The sequence below is a fragment of the Onychomys torridus genome, chromosome 20 (assembly GCF_903995425.1).
Source record: "Onychomys torridus chromosome 20, mOncTor1.1, whole genome shotgun sequence".
Taxonomy (NCBI): Eukaryota; Metazoa; Chordata; class Mammalia; order Rodentia; family Cricetidae; genus Onychomys; species Onychomys torridus.
In genome coordinates, this window is record NC_050462.1 from 36709567 (window position 1) to 36725220 (window position 15654).

Here is a 15654-nt window from a genome sequence, read left to right on the forward strand (position 1 = left end):
AATTAACCTAGTCATAAATTACGGAAGTATGCACCTGTAGACACAGTATGATATAAGAACACCATTTTGCAGCTGGCGAGATGGCCCAGCAGGTAAAAGGTCTTGCTGGCCGAGCCTGGCAGCCAGAGTGTAATCTGTGGACCCGTGTAACGGGAAAAGGACAGAACCAACTCCACAAGGCTGTCCTCTGAGCTCTACACATGTACTATGGTGCAAGTCTCTACCCCTCACTAGAAAAATGGGGGGGAGGGAAAGGGAGAGATGGAGGGGCGGAAGAAGAGGAAGGAGAAGAAGAAGAAGGAAGGAGGAGGAGGAAGAAGAAGAGGAAGAGGAGGAAGAGGAAGACAATGATGATGAGGACATTGACAACCAGTTAGGTTAGAAGGACCACAACCTCACTGTCATGGGGAGGGCCCCGGTTTCCTCTGGTCTCAACTTCAACAGCAGTCTCTCAGTTCTTGTGCACCCCGAAGAGAAGAATTCAACAACACACAAGCGGTGTTCAAATCAAGCAGTCGAGCATCTAATTAAAGCAAGCAAGGAAGCAATATATCATCAGAGAGACGTCCCTTTGCAACAGACGGAGACCATCACAGAAAACCACAGCCAACCAAAACACAGAGAACAGTGGCCGAGTGGTGCCCAGCCCCAACCAATCCATCCACAAAGCGACTCCTGCCCCTACATAGAGCTCAGGGATCCTTGCGGAGGAGCTGGTGGAAAGTTCGTAAGAGCCAGAGGACCAGGAAATCTGCTGTGAGATTGCCTCTCCTTAGAAATGTCAGGGAGGTAACACCCATGGGATCTCAACACTATGGCTGCCTAAGCAAGACCTGGACAAGGATGACTCCGGTAGACTCGCTAACTTGGAAGTGAGAAATCTCACCAAGCACCCTCCTAGCCAAGGAACTACAGGCAACCAAGTAATGCTGAGGATGGGAAAACTAGTCTTCCGTGGGGAGGAGCCCCCTGTTGGTTATCCAGTCCCCAGTGGTCAGTCTTGGAATGATAGACATGTAAGTGGCATTATAGGATTATAATAGCACTCAAAGAAAAGAAGCCACGCAGGAGAGAAGATGGGGTGGGGGAACGTAGGGGAGGGCTTAGAAGGTGGAAGGGGAAGGAGCAAAATGATATAATTTGTAACAGGAATTGCTAAACGGTCTTATTAATTTAAAAAAAAAAAAACCCAGAACCAGATATTGAGGTGAAAGCTGAAAGATCAGAGGAATAGAACAAGCCAGCCATGTTCTTACCACTAGGAAATCCTCAGCCCAAGAGAGCTACTTCCTGTATACTTACACCTTATATACCTTCCTGTGCCCTGCCATCTTACTTCCTCTCTCCGCCCAGCTCTACCACTTCCTGTCTGTCTGTACAGACCTCCAGACCTCTAAGGTTCACTAGTGCTGGGATTAAAGGCATGTGCCACCATGCCTGGTTCTGTTCCCAGTGTGGCCTTGAACTCACAGAGATCCGGATGAATCTCTGCCTCCCGAATGCTAAGATTAAAGGTGTGTGCTACCACTGCCTGGCCTCTCTTTTTAATATAGTGGCTGGCTTTGCCCTCTGATCCCCAGGCAAGCTTTATTTGATAGAGCACAAATACAATATCACCACAGTAATTTGATTTTAATTTTTAAAAAGTTGGTTTGTTTTTTAAAAAATACTCTTTAAAAGAAAATAAGAGGGGTTGGGGATTTAGCTCAGTGGTAGAGCATTTGCCTAGCAAGTGCAAAGCCCTGGGTTCGATCCTCAGCTCAAAAAGAAAAGAAAAGAAGAGGTCTGAGTCAACCAGTCACTGGGACTTAGATTTCTCTTTTCTCTCTCTCTCTCTCTCTCTCTCTCTCTCTCTCTCTCTCTCTCTCTCTCTCTTGTCCTTCCCTTGTACCTCTCCCAGGCTATCTTCTAGAAAAATCCCCCTTTACCTAGAATTTGGTCTGTTATAAGTAAATGTGTAGGATGCAAGAATATGGCAAAGAGCTTAAGTACACCTAACGTTGCAAAGTTCTCTAGAGGGAAGGGGAAGAGCACTTTGCCTTTGTTCCTCTGGTGGAGAGAGATCCTTAAAGTCACTTTGATCCAATCTAGATATTGTCCATTATCACCCCTCATCCTTAGACCCCCGTGTTTGGAGCCCTGAGCTGGCGCAGTGACCATGGTTACTATCGTTCTATGTTGACCACCATTATCCTATATGCTGTGTCGGTGTCTCAAGTTAACCCACCCATTGGCCTTTATGTCATATGTTTGCAGGCCAGTTGGTTAGTACGTCCTGGGTCTAACCTGCCCAATGTCACCCCGGGAACCAGAATGCTTCTGTCATATAAAACAGAAATCCCGAAGGACAATCCATTGTAGAGCTTGCAATGGTGACTGCATCTTTTAAAATTCAAGACACTGGAGGTGAAGAGCGTGATGGCAGAGCATATGCATAGCATGTGTGAGGTCCTGGGTTTAGCCCCAACAGCAAAAACATTAAAGGGCATCTAAGAAGTCTCTTTAAGGACTTGTTTGCACTTCAAGAGGATGCTCAACTTCTCATTATGATTACTGACCTGTCCTTCAAGAGAGGCAGATTGAGTTGCTATCTCTGCCCCAGGGGACCAATAAGGGAAGCTGGGGCTTTTTATAGTAGGAGACCTCTAGAGGGTTTTGGGTTTTTTGGTTTTTTTTTTTTTTTCAGCTTTGGGGATTTAAAACAAATTTCCGGTCTCTGTGTGAAGAAGAAAAAAAAAAAAAAGACTAGGGAAAAAAAACAGACATTATGATGATTGGGACATGATGATTTATGTCTATTTTTTTTAAACTTATTACGCATAAATAATTTTCAGTTTGTGGTGTGGGGAAGGAGAAGAAATAGAGAAGGGGGCCTAGAGAGTGGGGGGGGGTATGGGGGAAGAAGACAAGGATTCACCTTGTCTGTTCTGTTTGGTTGATGGCTGCTTGTTGATGACAGATATGCACTCCTGTGTTCTCTGGGAGCCTTAACCATGCTGAAATCAAACAGAAGAAGAGAATGCATTCTTTCCTTTTTTCAATTAAAAATGTACCATCAGGCTGGAGGTAAAGATCCATGGTAGAGGGCTTGCCACTAACCACTTGTGTTCTTGGTAGAGCACACACAAAGCCTGGGTTTGATGCCTGGCATTGTTTATGGTTTTGGTTTTTTCTTTTTTAATTAAAAAAAAGATAAATAAAAATGGAAAGGCCTTTCATTTAGGAATGAAAACTCTCCAAACCGCCCCATCACCTGAGAAATGAAATGAAGCCTAGCTGTGACGCTTCCATCCGTGGGGACAGATGTGTGAGCAGATGAAACCCCATCCTTCAGTGTGTACTGGCAGAGTCTAACCCAAAACCAGATGTTTGCTTTGAACCTCAGGACTCACTTATATGGGAGTGCTGCAAGATGGTCCATCTATTCTGGAACTAACTAGAAAACTGACTTCTTTCCAGAGCCCACCCCAGAAGGCACTTGGTTGGCAGGTCACAGATGTTTCCATCAATGCTGGAAAAAACAAAAACATCCATCTAATGAGCCAGGAGTGACCTCAGCTCCAACTGACCTCCTCTGATTTGCCTGTTCATTTAGCTGCTCGTCTGTTTATTCAGCAACCCTGTATTGACCCTCTATGGTATTATGTGCCAGGACCACACTAAATGCACAGAGAATCATGGCTCCTTGCCTGCATATAGCCTGTGGCCCCAGTAAGTGTGGAGAGTTGAACAAGGAATATCCAGCCCAGGCTGGTGGGAGGTGGAGTTATGTAGGAGAAGAATAAGAAAGATGTTGGAGGCCAAGTGTCCTACGCCTCTAATCTCAGCACTCAGAGTAAGGCAGAGACAGGATGACTATTGCAAATTCACCATCAACTCGGTCCACATAGCAAGTTCTAGGCCAGCCAGGGCTACACAGAGAGAGCCTGTTTCTAAAATGTACAAGGTGGGAGGGGAGGAGATGGAGAAAGGAAGGGAATAGTGGCAGGGGAGGAAGGGGAAAAGAGGAGGAGGGTGGATGGAAAAGGAATTTTTCTTGAGTGAGTGGAAGCCGGCCACTGCGGTCACACTATCCATGCATGTTGGCTCTTTAGGGGACAACACATAATGAAGACAGGCTAGAGCCTGTCCTGTGGCGCTGAGGGGGATATACTCAAGGCAGGAAGGAGCAGAACCTTGTCAGCCCCAGTGTGCTGCTGAAGGACACAGACTTTCTGTTGACGTCACAGGAACCATATAAAGCAAGTAGCATGTGGATCCAGTCTCGGTGACTAGTCCCCCAAGACATACTTTCCAAGAACAGAAACATCATGCTTGCTCTGGATCATTTTCTTCAATGATGGATGAAACAGTGATTTGCATTTGTTTCAACTGGCCAGATGCCGGGTTCCAGAGACATCTATAAACATTTGTTGAGTGAATAAAAGATGAAAGTAGAGGCTGGCTGGTGGTGGCACACACCTTCAGTTCCAGCATTCGGGAGGCAAAGGCAGATGCATCTCTGTGAGTTCGAGGCCAACTTGGTCTACAGAGTGAGATCCAGGACAGCCAGGGCTACACAAAGAAATGCTGCCTTGAGAAACAAGAAACACCTCAGAGCCCAGAGTTCCCATCAGATACTGGTGGGGCCCAGAGATGTGTGTTTCTAACCAGTTCGCAGGGCACATGGGTGCTGCCCTAGGTCTATACTTTGAGAATCCCAGCCTTCTGAGGCCTGGGTATGGAAGGCTACTACTAATGCCTACTGCTGGTGGCTATTAGTGTTAAATGAATGAAACTGAGATTTTTTTTTTTTAAGCTGGGAATGACACTAAGCAGTCCGGGATTTTGCCTTTCTTTTATCATCTGCTTGGGTTTGTGTATGTGTGTGTGTGTGTGTGTGTGTGTGTGTGTGTGTGTGTGTGTGTGTGTGTTAATAGAATCATACATAGGGGAATGCCCTTAAGGGTTGGTGTCAGATCCAAGATCTTCTTCAGGAAGAGTTAAAGGAACTCAAAACAGTCAATAACTTGTTCCTGGGCACCCCTGTAGTGGCTTTCCAGTGGGCCGGTTACTCCTTCTGATCTTTGAGGAAACTGAAACCTGGTACACAGGACGAGCGCTCCAGAAGACTTAGGTCAAAGGGTGCTTGTAAGGCCACAAAGAAACACATGGAAGTCTGAGAAACTGGAAACTGATTTAGTAGTCTGGGTACCAGATCCTACATTTGACAGACTCATGACAAACTGCATCTGCAGCTCTGCTCTAGAGACAGGGCCATTCAAGGTCCCTGCTCCTCTGGACATGTCCACTGGGACCCTCAGATTGTTACATCCACACCCACTCTGGAATGTTCCTAGAACACAGCCTCTGGTCAGTCACTGCCAGGCAGCCAGCAGAATCTGCTCCAGGGTAAACCACAGGACATGGCGCTGCTTGCCTGGGGGCTTTTCCTAGGATGCACTTGGAGAGTAGGGCAGTATGGTGTTGCCAAAAGAGTTTGGGAATCAGAAGGGACTGGATTTGAACTCAGTTTCCTCGGCTATAAATTGTGGCCATCGCCCACCTCACAGAGGTCATGGGGATCAAATAGCATAAAGTGTGAACTTGGAATAGACCCTGACACATAATAGCTGTGCTTAATAAATGCTCTCTTAGTATGCTGATTAATTAAAAATTGGAAATATGAAAATAAACTATTTGATTTTCTCACCTTACTATTATCTTTATGAGTCTTAGGCCATCCTGGTCTATAGAGTGAGTTCCAGGATAGCCAGGGCTACACAGGGAAACCCTGTCTCAAAACAAACAAACAAACAACAACAAAAAAAAACTATGGAGTTCATTTTGTGTTGGCCAACTACTCCTGGGCCTGGGATCTGTCCTGGAGTGCAGTTGATATACTGGGTGACATTCCATTATAGAAAACTAATTTTCTTTTCCCAGCAGGTATCAATGGCAAATAGCTTCCCGGTTAGGGGTGGGAATCTGGGTCCACTTCCTCTCAGTACTGGGATGCTGTCTGCAGGCCTGAGCCTGTGAGGGTCCTGCACATGCTGCCACAGTCTCTGAGTTCACGTGGGCATCAGTCCTGTCGTGTCTGGAAGACGCTGTGTCCTTGGTTGTCATCCATCCCCTCTCTTACGATCTTTCTGATTCCACTTCCACATAGATCCCTGAGACTTGAGAGGAAGAGTTTGAAGAAGACATCCCATTTAGGACAGCATTCAAAGTCTCTCACTATGCACATTGTCTAGCTGTGACTCTGTGTGAACTCCCATCTACCGGGAGATGAAGCTTCTCTGATGTGGGTTGAGTGAGGCACTGATCTATGGGTATAACCATATGGTTATACCCATAGACTAGGAGTCAATTTATGGCCACGTTCCTTTAGTAGAATAAGAGTAGTGAGTTTTCCTCTAGGCCTATGACCTATCCAGTCTCAGGTTCTTGGCCATTTTAGCAGTGGAAGGTATGGGTTTCAACACTGAGTGGGCCTTAAATCTAATTTTTTAAAGTTGTTGGTTGCATGAATAACGTTTACGACACTATTGCACATGCAGGCTGCTCTTTTAGCTGACGCCCTCTTCTGACCTCCAGGCATACACATAATGCATGTGCTTACATGCAGGCAAAACTCACATACATACAACATAACAATTATATAACTAAATCTAGAAAGTACCATTATTATTATGTGTACACATGTATATGTGATCTGTACATGTATATGCATGAACACACGTGTGCCCTGGAATCCATGTAGAAGTTAGAGGGTAACTTTTAGGACTTAGTTCTTCCTTCCATTGTGGGTTCTGGGGACTAAACTCAGGTCACCAGGTCGGTGGCAGGCACTTTTACCCACTGAGCCCATCTTCTATATATTTCAGTGAATACTTCTAAACTGGACATCTTTTCCTAATCCCCCATACAAACCCAGTTGAGCATGCATGTGACGAGCCCAGGATTTCTGTCAAACCCATGTCAGCAAAGCAGATACTGAAATACCTTGAATCTGAGTTTCATTTACTCGGTTGGATCAGGCTTACACAGCAAGCTGTTTTTATTTGCTGAGCTATTTTTCCCACCTACCTTAGATCTCTTGAGCACCGCTGTTATTTGCTAGAACTTTGGGAAATAAAGTATTTTCAACTTTACTAGACTAGGAGAAAAAAAAAAAAAAACTTGCTTAAATTTTACTTTGGCCACTAGATGGTTAAAAGCAAGTGGTTTGTCTTTTGTTTGCTTGCTTGAGTCCAAGCTAGAGGGCCCAGTGTTGGTAGAGAGGGTGGTTAAAGCCCTTGAAGAGGGTCCTCATGCCAAGAGGAGTATGCATTCTTCAGGTGACTGATTGTTCCTCCTTCTCAGACTTGGAGCCATTGAAGTCACTCAAGGTCAGTTTCTTATCTTGCAGTTCACTTAGAGGTCATCCACACCAAAAGTGGGATTGAGTTTCCCCCTGAAGGACTCCCCCCCCTCCCCCGCTTACGTTTGATTGATTTGATTTACTTTATACTAAATAATATTGGGTATCCATTTCAAGGAGAGTTTTATTGTCTGTCATTCACTGCCGTGTATGGGACAAGCCAGCGACTGCAGACTTTGAATTATGAACAGCAGCTGTTGTTGCGATGGTACCGAATTTTTCCCTCGATTACGAGGAACAAGACTATACTCGATACAAACCTGTGATGACCTATCCTTGGAAGCACTAATAATTAGCAAAAAAAAAAAAAAAAAGAGTGTTTCTCAGGCTGGGCAGTGGTGGTGCACGCCTGTAATCCCAGCACTCGGGAGGCTAAAGCAGGTGGATCTCTGTGAGTTCAAGGCCAGCCTGATCTACAGAGCTAGTCTAGGACAGGCTCCAAAGCTACAGAGAAACCCTGTCTTGGGAAAAAAAAAAAAAGTGTTTCTCAGAACAAACTCAAAGAACCATGATCAACAGCAGCTCCCTCATTAAAACACACACACACACACACACACACACACACACACACACACAAACACACACACCTATGTTTCCCATAAAAATGAAGTTCTAGATGGCCAGAGAGTTCACAGCAGTGGGGAATGGAGGAGTTCTAGTTAACTAACTTCAGGTGGGGAAATGATGGGGTGGAGTATGTCCCTCCCCCCATGGCAAAGCCAGAGTCATTTTCTGGAACCCTTGTTCAGAAGTTTTGAGCCCTGTACAGTGTGTTAGAGTTTCCTGCTGGGAGAAGGGTAACCATTTCTTCTTCAATTCTGCACACACGACAGCTCCCTACAGGGGCCTCTATTGTTATATATGCCACACTGGTGTGATTATGCTTGCATAATGCTTTGCTTCACTAAATCAGAAATTTAGGGGCTGCAAGCATAACAAAGTGGGAGAACACGGATTTAGCATGTTGGACTCAAGTCCCGGTACCCTCGAAAAAGATGTAGAGCATGACTTATTTGTACCTTCTGAATTAGGGTAGATGGATGACTGGATATAGTGGTCTTCAATAAGCTGATGAATGAATGAATGAATGAATGAATGAATGAATAAATAAATAAATAAATAAATAAATAAATAAATAAATGAGAACTCTGCATAGGGCAGGGACTATGAATCAACTAAACCACGGTCTGGGCATTTTCTTCTAAGAGTTCTTGCAGTTTTGCTGAGTTTAAAACATCGCTCTGTCATGGCAGAGTTCCCTAAAGTTTTATTCCAATGCATTATGAATACTTGCTGAGAAAGGTGAGTCCAGTGGGTGCTTGCTTCCCCTGGTCCCTCGGGACAGTGAGCCTTCCTCAGCCCCTAGTGTCCCTGACTGAAGGATCTAGATCTGAAAACCTGTAGACGCCCGCTCAGCATTAGCCCATTTGTTGCTGTTCGCTCCTTTCCTAGGCTCTTAAATTCCACATATAGCAGAGTTATCACAGATACATGAATTCTGTATGTGTATATATATATATATATGTATGTATTTGTGTATTTGTGTATATATGCATGATAGATCTATTTTATACTTATATATGTTTATATATTTATATAAATCTCTGAAACTGTACTGAAAGAGCTAGACAATTTTAAAATCAAAAGAGACTTCTTAATCTAGGCTTATTGGTAGGAGAGGGGGTTAAGGCAGTGTTTTGCTATATGGCCGTGGCTTGCCTGGTACTTGTTTACGTAGCCCAGGCTGGCCTTGAACTCATGGCAACCCTCCTACCTCAGCCTCCTGGGTGCTGGGATTGCAGGCATGCACCACCATGCCTGGCTTGACTTCTTAATCGTGTTACCAGCTTGGAAACTAAGCCTCTTGAAGGCGAGTCTTGTCGGTTGGTAGGAGGAGTATTAGAATTGAAGTCAAGGATTCAGTTCTTCACTCTGGGGATCAAGTCATAATCTCTTACTGTGCGATCATAGCAGCTTGCATAATAGCTTCCTAGGTGTGAAGTCTGACTGGCAGTCTGGCTCAGTGGTTCATGACAAGAAAGCATTTAAGATTACTTGAGGCAGAGCGCCAGCTGTAAGGCCTGCCACACGCACAGCCTCGGTGATCCTGTTTCTACCCTTGCTTGCCTGTATTGCAGTCTGTGGCCGAGAGGGGACTTGCAAGCTTTTCCTTGGCACTGTTAGCTCGGGCTGTGGTTTCTGGCTTACTTGACAGAACCCAATAGACTCAAAGGCACAGCCAAAGCCAGGCATGGCAACTCATGCCTGTCACCCTGGCACTTGGGAGACCTACGCAGAAGACTTATTACTGGTCTCAAAAACACCAAAGAGAGGGGCTGGAGAGATCCGCAGCAGTTAAGAACACTGGTTGCTCTTCCAGAAGACCAAGATCACCCACACGGCAGCTCACAGCCATCTATAACTCCAGTTCCTGGAGAGCCAACACCCTCCTCTGACTTCCTAGGCACCAGGCACACAGCGGCATACATACAAGAGGTATACATGCATGCATGCAATGTGTATACATGCAAGAGGTATCCACACATACATATATGTGTATACATACAAGAGGTATACATACATGCATGCAATGTGTATACATGCAAGAGGTATGCATACATACCTGCAGTGTGTATACTTACAAGCATACAAGGACACACTCATAGACATAAAATAAAAATAAATAAAGCTTTAAAAAAAAAAAAGGAGGGTGAGAAGGGATGTTCATCAGTGGGCAAAGCACATGCCTTGCTGGTGTGCTGAGCCTTGGATTGAATTCCCCACCATTGGAAAAAACAAAACACAACACAGTAGGTACAAAGGTACAGCCAAGGCCACATCAGCACTCAAATACAAGACCTTTCTTACTTAAAAAACAAATCCCTCCTGAATTATAAGTTTTACTTTCTTGCTTATAAGCTATGGCACTCTTCCAGTCAACCATCAACTGTGATTTCACTGTATAATTGTGTGTTTTAGCAAGATTGTTGCTACAAGGCTCCGGGATCCCAGAACACAGTATGTAAACATTTGGAAAAATAAGATCGATGTAACCTAATATACTGCTCTTTTAAATGGCATTCTAGAATAATAAAGGTTCTTATGAAGTCGACGGTAAATAATGAGCATTTGAAGCATGGAAACGTTCCTCCCATGAACATAAGTCACCATGACATTGTAAAGTCTCCAGGAGGGAGAAGTGTGCCTCCCTTCCCATTCTCTCAGAATTCAGTTGTCATCGTATGAGATAACTTATTTTTCTCTTCTTTTTCTCTCCTTCTTCCCTGTGAAGGTAGAAACCTGTGGGTTCTTGTCGTGGGACAGTCTCCAAAGGAACACAGAGTTGGAATTCCAGAATTCAAATACGTGGCTAATATGCACGGGGATGAGGTATGTGCCCTGGGTGAAATTTCCCTCAGGTTTCTCGTGCTCTTGTGTCAACCCTGGACGAGAAAGCCTGGATGAGTATCACACATCGTAGTCAAGCAGCCAGGGCCCCAGAGGTCTTCCCCGGGAGGCCTGGGAGGAAATTGAAGGGGCCAGCCCAAGCAACATCAGACAATGTGGCTGTATGTTTGGTCCCTTGAGAGAGTAACCAGAGCTGCTTTTGCGTTGGCTCTCTGAGCTGCCGCCAGCCTTGTCCAGTGGCTCCTTTCTGGCTTGGTTTCCTATCTCCTGTTGATGTTTCGGGAACTCAGCACAGGAGTTTTGTTGTACTTTAACTCAAAGCAATGAGGAGATCCCAAACATCCATCCGGACTCCCAGCATCTGGCATTTTTAGTTTTTAATTTTTCATTTTAGTCTTTATGTATTCATTTATGGTGCTGGGGATTGAAACCAGGTCTCATGCTTTCTAGGCAAGTACTTCATCGCCGAGCTGTTCCTCCAGCCCACAAATGTGTTGTTCAGAGCTGTCTGTCACAGCTCCGGTGCCTTCCGGGTGCAACCTTAGATGCACACGGTGTCCTTCCAGCCACCATCCCATCACCACACTTAGACTCTTTAGTACCGTTTTTTTTTTCCAAAGTAGAGGAGGTGAACACTGTTTTTATTTTGTTCCACAAAATACCTTTTTACCACTCTTGCAACAATGGCTGGCGCCCCCGTTTGCTCTCTTTTTCAGTGCTAGAGGGGAGGGGGGGTATTCCAGGACGTTGAGGGAAGTCAGGGCAGGAGCTCAGGATGGGAACTGAAGCAGAGATCCTGACGGAAAAGCTGCTTACAGCCTTTCTCTAGCTCACCGTCATAGGTCCCAAGACCACCTGCCTAGGAATTAGCACCGCCCACAGTGGGCTGGGCCCTCCCACATCAATCATTACTCAAGAAAACGCCGCAGACTTGCCTGCGGGCGAATCTAATGGAGGTATTTGCTCAACTCCGGTTCCTTCTTCCCACGTGACCCTAGCTTGTATCAAGTTGACAAAAAACCAATCAGGAGTTTGTTTTTTCCCCGCCTTGCCTCTGAATACTTTCAATGTTTTCTGTATACCAGACTCCACACAACTGAGGAAGGAATGGTAACACTCAGTTACCACAGTAAGGGAAATTGATGGGGATGTATGAGGTACCCCATATAAAGTGCATATTTAGCCTTTAGGAATTTCAGGGTCAGTGCATATGGCAGGAACCACAGCCTGCTGGTTAGCAAATCATTCTCCATTTGCAATAGCTGGAGTGGGATGCTCTCATCAGTGCTGAACTTTGTGGCCCGATTTAACCTCCTCAAGCTCTGGTTCCGTAGGACCTGGGCTCCACCCTTTATGACACACACGGCCAGCCCTTGCCAAGCATGTTACCCAACCCGTCCTGCTGAGAGGATGTTTCTTGCAGCCAGGAGTTAAAATGCAAATACATGCTTGCAAGAAAGGAACCTGATTTGGGGTGGGTAAAGAACAATGCAACTATTTTTTTGTTTATTTGTCTGTTTGCTTTTAACCCTAATGGACTGTTTCTTTAAAAGATTTTATGTTGCCCCGAATTGCTTTTAATGAACGGTTGTCTGTTCCACACAGCAGCCCAGACTTCCTTTTCCTATCTAGTCCATTGATCAAGGGTCCCTGGAATCCATTTTTAATCTGAGACAGGTGGCACCCATTGTCTTCAGGAAGTTATTTATTGACTTCCCGGGGATTCAGAGGTCACAGGCTGCTGCTCAGAAATTAATCCTCAGAACTGAAACTTCCAGAGAGGAGCGTGGGCTCTGCTTTCCCGGCCTAGCTATGATTGCTTGTCCTTTCTGTCTTCTTTCACAAACTCTTGGTCCCCTCTCTCCGGGGCGTCACTGTGTCCCATCAAACGCAGGCTCTGCACTTCACCCCGAGTCTTTAAGGAATGCTGAGAACGGATTTGGGGTGGAGGGATGGCGGAGAAAGTCTTTGTGTGCTCTGAGTGGGGATCTGAAGGATTGTGAACGCCTCCGATGTCCCAGCGCATGGCTGTGGCTGTGGGGTCCAGGGGCCTATTAAATGTGTTATTCTGCCCCCCCTCCCGCTACTGGTGCCTCCAAGAGCGGGAGACAGGGACGACCTACCTGGAAGCAGAGAAATTACTCCAGGCATAAAATCTGAGCCCCACCATGTTCCTCTTAGATCTTTTGGAACTGAAAGTATCTTCAATTCTTGGTTATTTCAGTCCTCCTAAAAAGCAATGTAGTTCGAGGCCAGCCAGCCTGGTCTACAGAACTAGTCCAGGATAGGCTCCAAAGCTACAGAGAAACCCTGTCTCGAAAAACCAAAAAAAAAAAAAAAAAAAAAAAAAAAAAAAAGCAATGTAGCTAATGTCTTGGGCTCTATCCCTTCTTTAGAGGTATTTCTTGCTTTCCTGATATAAAGTTGAACTTCTGACCCCAGGATCTTTAGCGCTTCCAGAAGTTTAGGACATCATGGTGAATTCCTGTAGGACGCATACGAACTAAGTGGCATGGCCGACCAAATGCACTACACGATTTTTTTTTTTTGAGGACATTTCCTCTCTCCCCTAGACACCACATGGGGTGGTGGTCCATAATTGCTTCTATTTGCTTGATGACATTAGTTGCAGCATCAGGGCTCATTTCTGTCCCCTTGTGAATTCCCACTTTGTCTCTTTAGTGCCTTCTTTGAAAACCATGTATCTTTACATTACAATAATAATGTTACAGACCAGTGAGATGGCTCATGGAGGTAAAGGCACCTGCTGCCAAGACTGATGATCTGAGCTTGATCCCTAGGACCCAAGTGGTGGAAGGAGAGATCCGACTTCCAAAAGACGTCCTCCGACCTCCACACACGCTGGGACATGTTTGTTTACCTACACAAACAGACAGACAGACAGACAGACACACACACACACACACACACACACACACACACACACACACACACAAATTAAATAAGTAATAATAATAATGTTAGCTTCTCTTCAATAGATGCAAGTACTGCCTGGCTGGGGTGTAGCTCAGTTGGTAGAATATTTACTTATCATTCCTGAAGCCCTAAGGTTCAATCTCCAGCACCCACACACATTAAATTAGACACTGTGGCCCAAGCCCATAATCCCAGTACTGGAGTGGAGAAGGCAGGAGGATCAGAATCTTGAGATTATCCTAAGCTACATAGCAAGTTCAAAGCCAGCCTATGATACATGTCTTTAAAAGGTATTGGAAAAATACTGCCTTCTAGCTTATTATTATTCCTTGAAAAACTTTAAAATATTAAAGACAAAACTTGGAACCTCACTTGGGAGGCAGAGGCAGGCAGATCTCTGTGAGTTCGAGGCCAGCTTGGTCTCCAAAGAGAGTTCCAGGAAAGGTGAAAAGCTAGACAGAGAAACCCTGTCTCGAAAAACCAAAAAAAAAAAAAAATACAACCTATTTTTAAAAAACTAAGAGAAAGCCAGTGGCTCCTTTAAAAAAAAAAATCCATTATTACAAATTCAACATACATGTGCCTTTTAAACTACAAAAGGAAACATTGAGCCGGGTGGTGGTAGCGCACGTCTTTAATCCCAGCACTTGGGAGGCAGAGCCAGACAGATCTCTGCGAGTTCGAAGCCAGCCTGATCTATAGCGTGAGATCCAGGACAGGCACCAAAACTACACAGAGAAACCCTGTCTCGAAAAAAAAAGGGGGGGGGAGGGGGGACGACACATTGTATATTGACATTCCAAAAACAAGAACTTTAATTCCTTGTCATTTTATCCTTCCAGATAGATGTGTGGAGTGTGCTTTTACCACACTCTTTCATCCTTTGCAACATTTAGTGCAGCAGGAATCTTAACAAGTCTTATTAATAAAAACAAACCTGGAGCCAGGCATTGAATGCAGAACAAGCTACAGCCACCTCACCTTGCCAATTCCTCAGCTGATCCTGTTTCCTCAGACTGGAAGCCTCTGAGTCCTTCCGTTTCTTTTATAAGCCCAGATGGGGAAGGACTTCCTGGTTTTTTTTTCCTGCCAACTGGCTTCTTCCAGATATTAATTTCGAGGTAGCTTTCTCCAGCGTCGACTCTCCTAGCTAGCACCTTGAGACTGTCAGAGGTGGACTACTTTTGCCACCGATACCACGCATGCATGCATGCACGCATGCATACACGTACATGGCATGAGGTGCATGCATGGCATGTCTGGGATGGGACTTTTACTGCCATTACCACGCACAGACGCACACATGCGCACATACGCATGCATGCACTTCCTTCTGCTTCTGGCTTTCTTTGGCGACAAATATAAATAATTAAAATCAAGCTTGACTGAAAGCCACAGCCACACCCTGGCACTGGGATGTTTAACATCCTCAGCCTCAGTGGGATGAAGCCAGAGAGAAGCATGGGAAGGGACCCCTGTTCTTCCGTAAGCTCTTCCCACTATTTTGGACCTATTTTCTAGCCCGTGCTTTTTAAAGTTTTGTAGAAAAAAAAATTGACACACGCAGTCTCTAGTTTCATAACCCATCTCTACCTGTTCTTAGGAGGAAGTACTTAGGCAGGTCACAAGTGTGCTGAGGAAGCCAGGGCCAAGCCTTCAGCTAACCCAGCAACAAAGAAGGGGTCAGAGCCGGGCGCTAGCTCAGGTTCCCTTGACCTCAGTGCCCAGTCCTGATTACCGTAGAAATAAATACTCAGTGAATAGTTGTTAAGTTTAACTGAATTGCAATTCTGGTTTGTTTGTTTGTTTGTTTGTTTGTTTTATAGTGGTGGGGCGCTAGAGTTTTTTGTTTGTTTGTTTATTTTCTAAAGGTTTGTATCATACCTTCCCATAATTTATAGCAA

General features: G+C 45.0%; 1 protein-coding gene and 1 long non-coding RNA gene across 4 annotated transcripts in view; one reads left to right on the top strand and one right to left on the bottom strand.

Moving 5' to 3' along the window:
• Nucleotides 1-15654, top strand: part of Cpm (carboxypeptidase M) — a 62080-nt gene that overhangs the window by 24907 nt on the left and 21519 nt on the right. For all 3 annotated transcript variants that reach the window (XM_036170088.1, XM_036170087.1, XM_036170089.1), the window contains exon 3: nt 10698-10795. In XM_036170088.1, coding sequence (XP_036025981.1) covers nt 10698-10795 — 98 coding nt within the window. The remainder of the gene's footprint in view (nt 1-10697; nt 10796-15654) is intronic.
• LOC118571165 overlaps nt 1-15654 on the bottom strand; it is a 32747-nt gene that overhangs the window by 3020 nt on the left and 14073 nt on the right. The gene's annotated exons all lie outside the window — the stretch shown is intronic.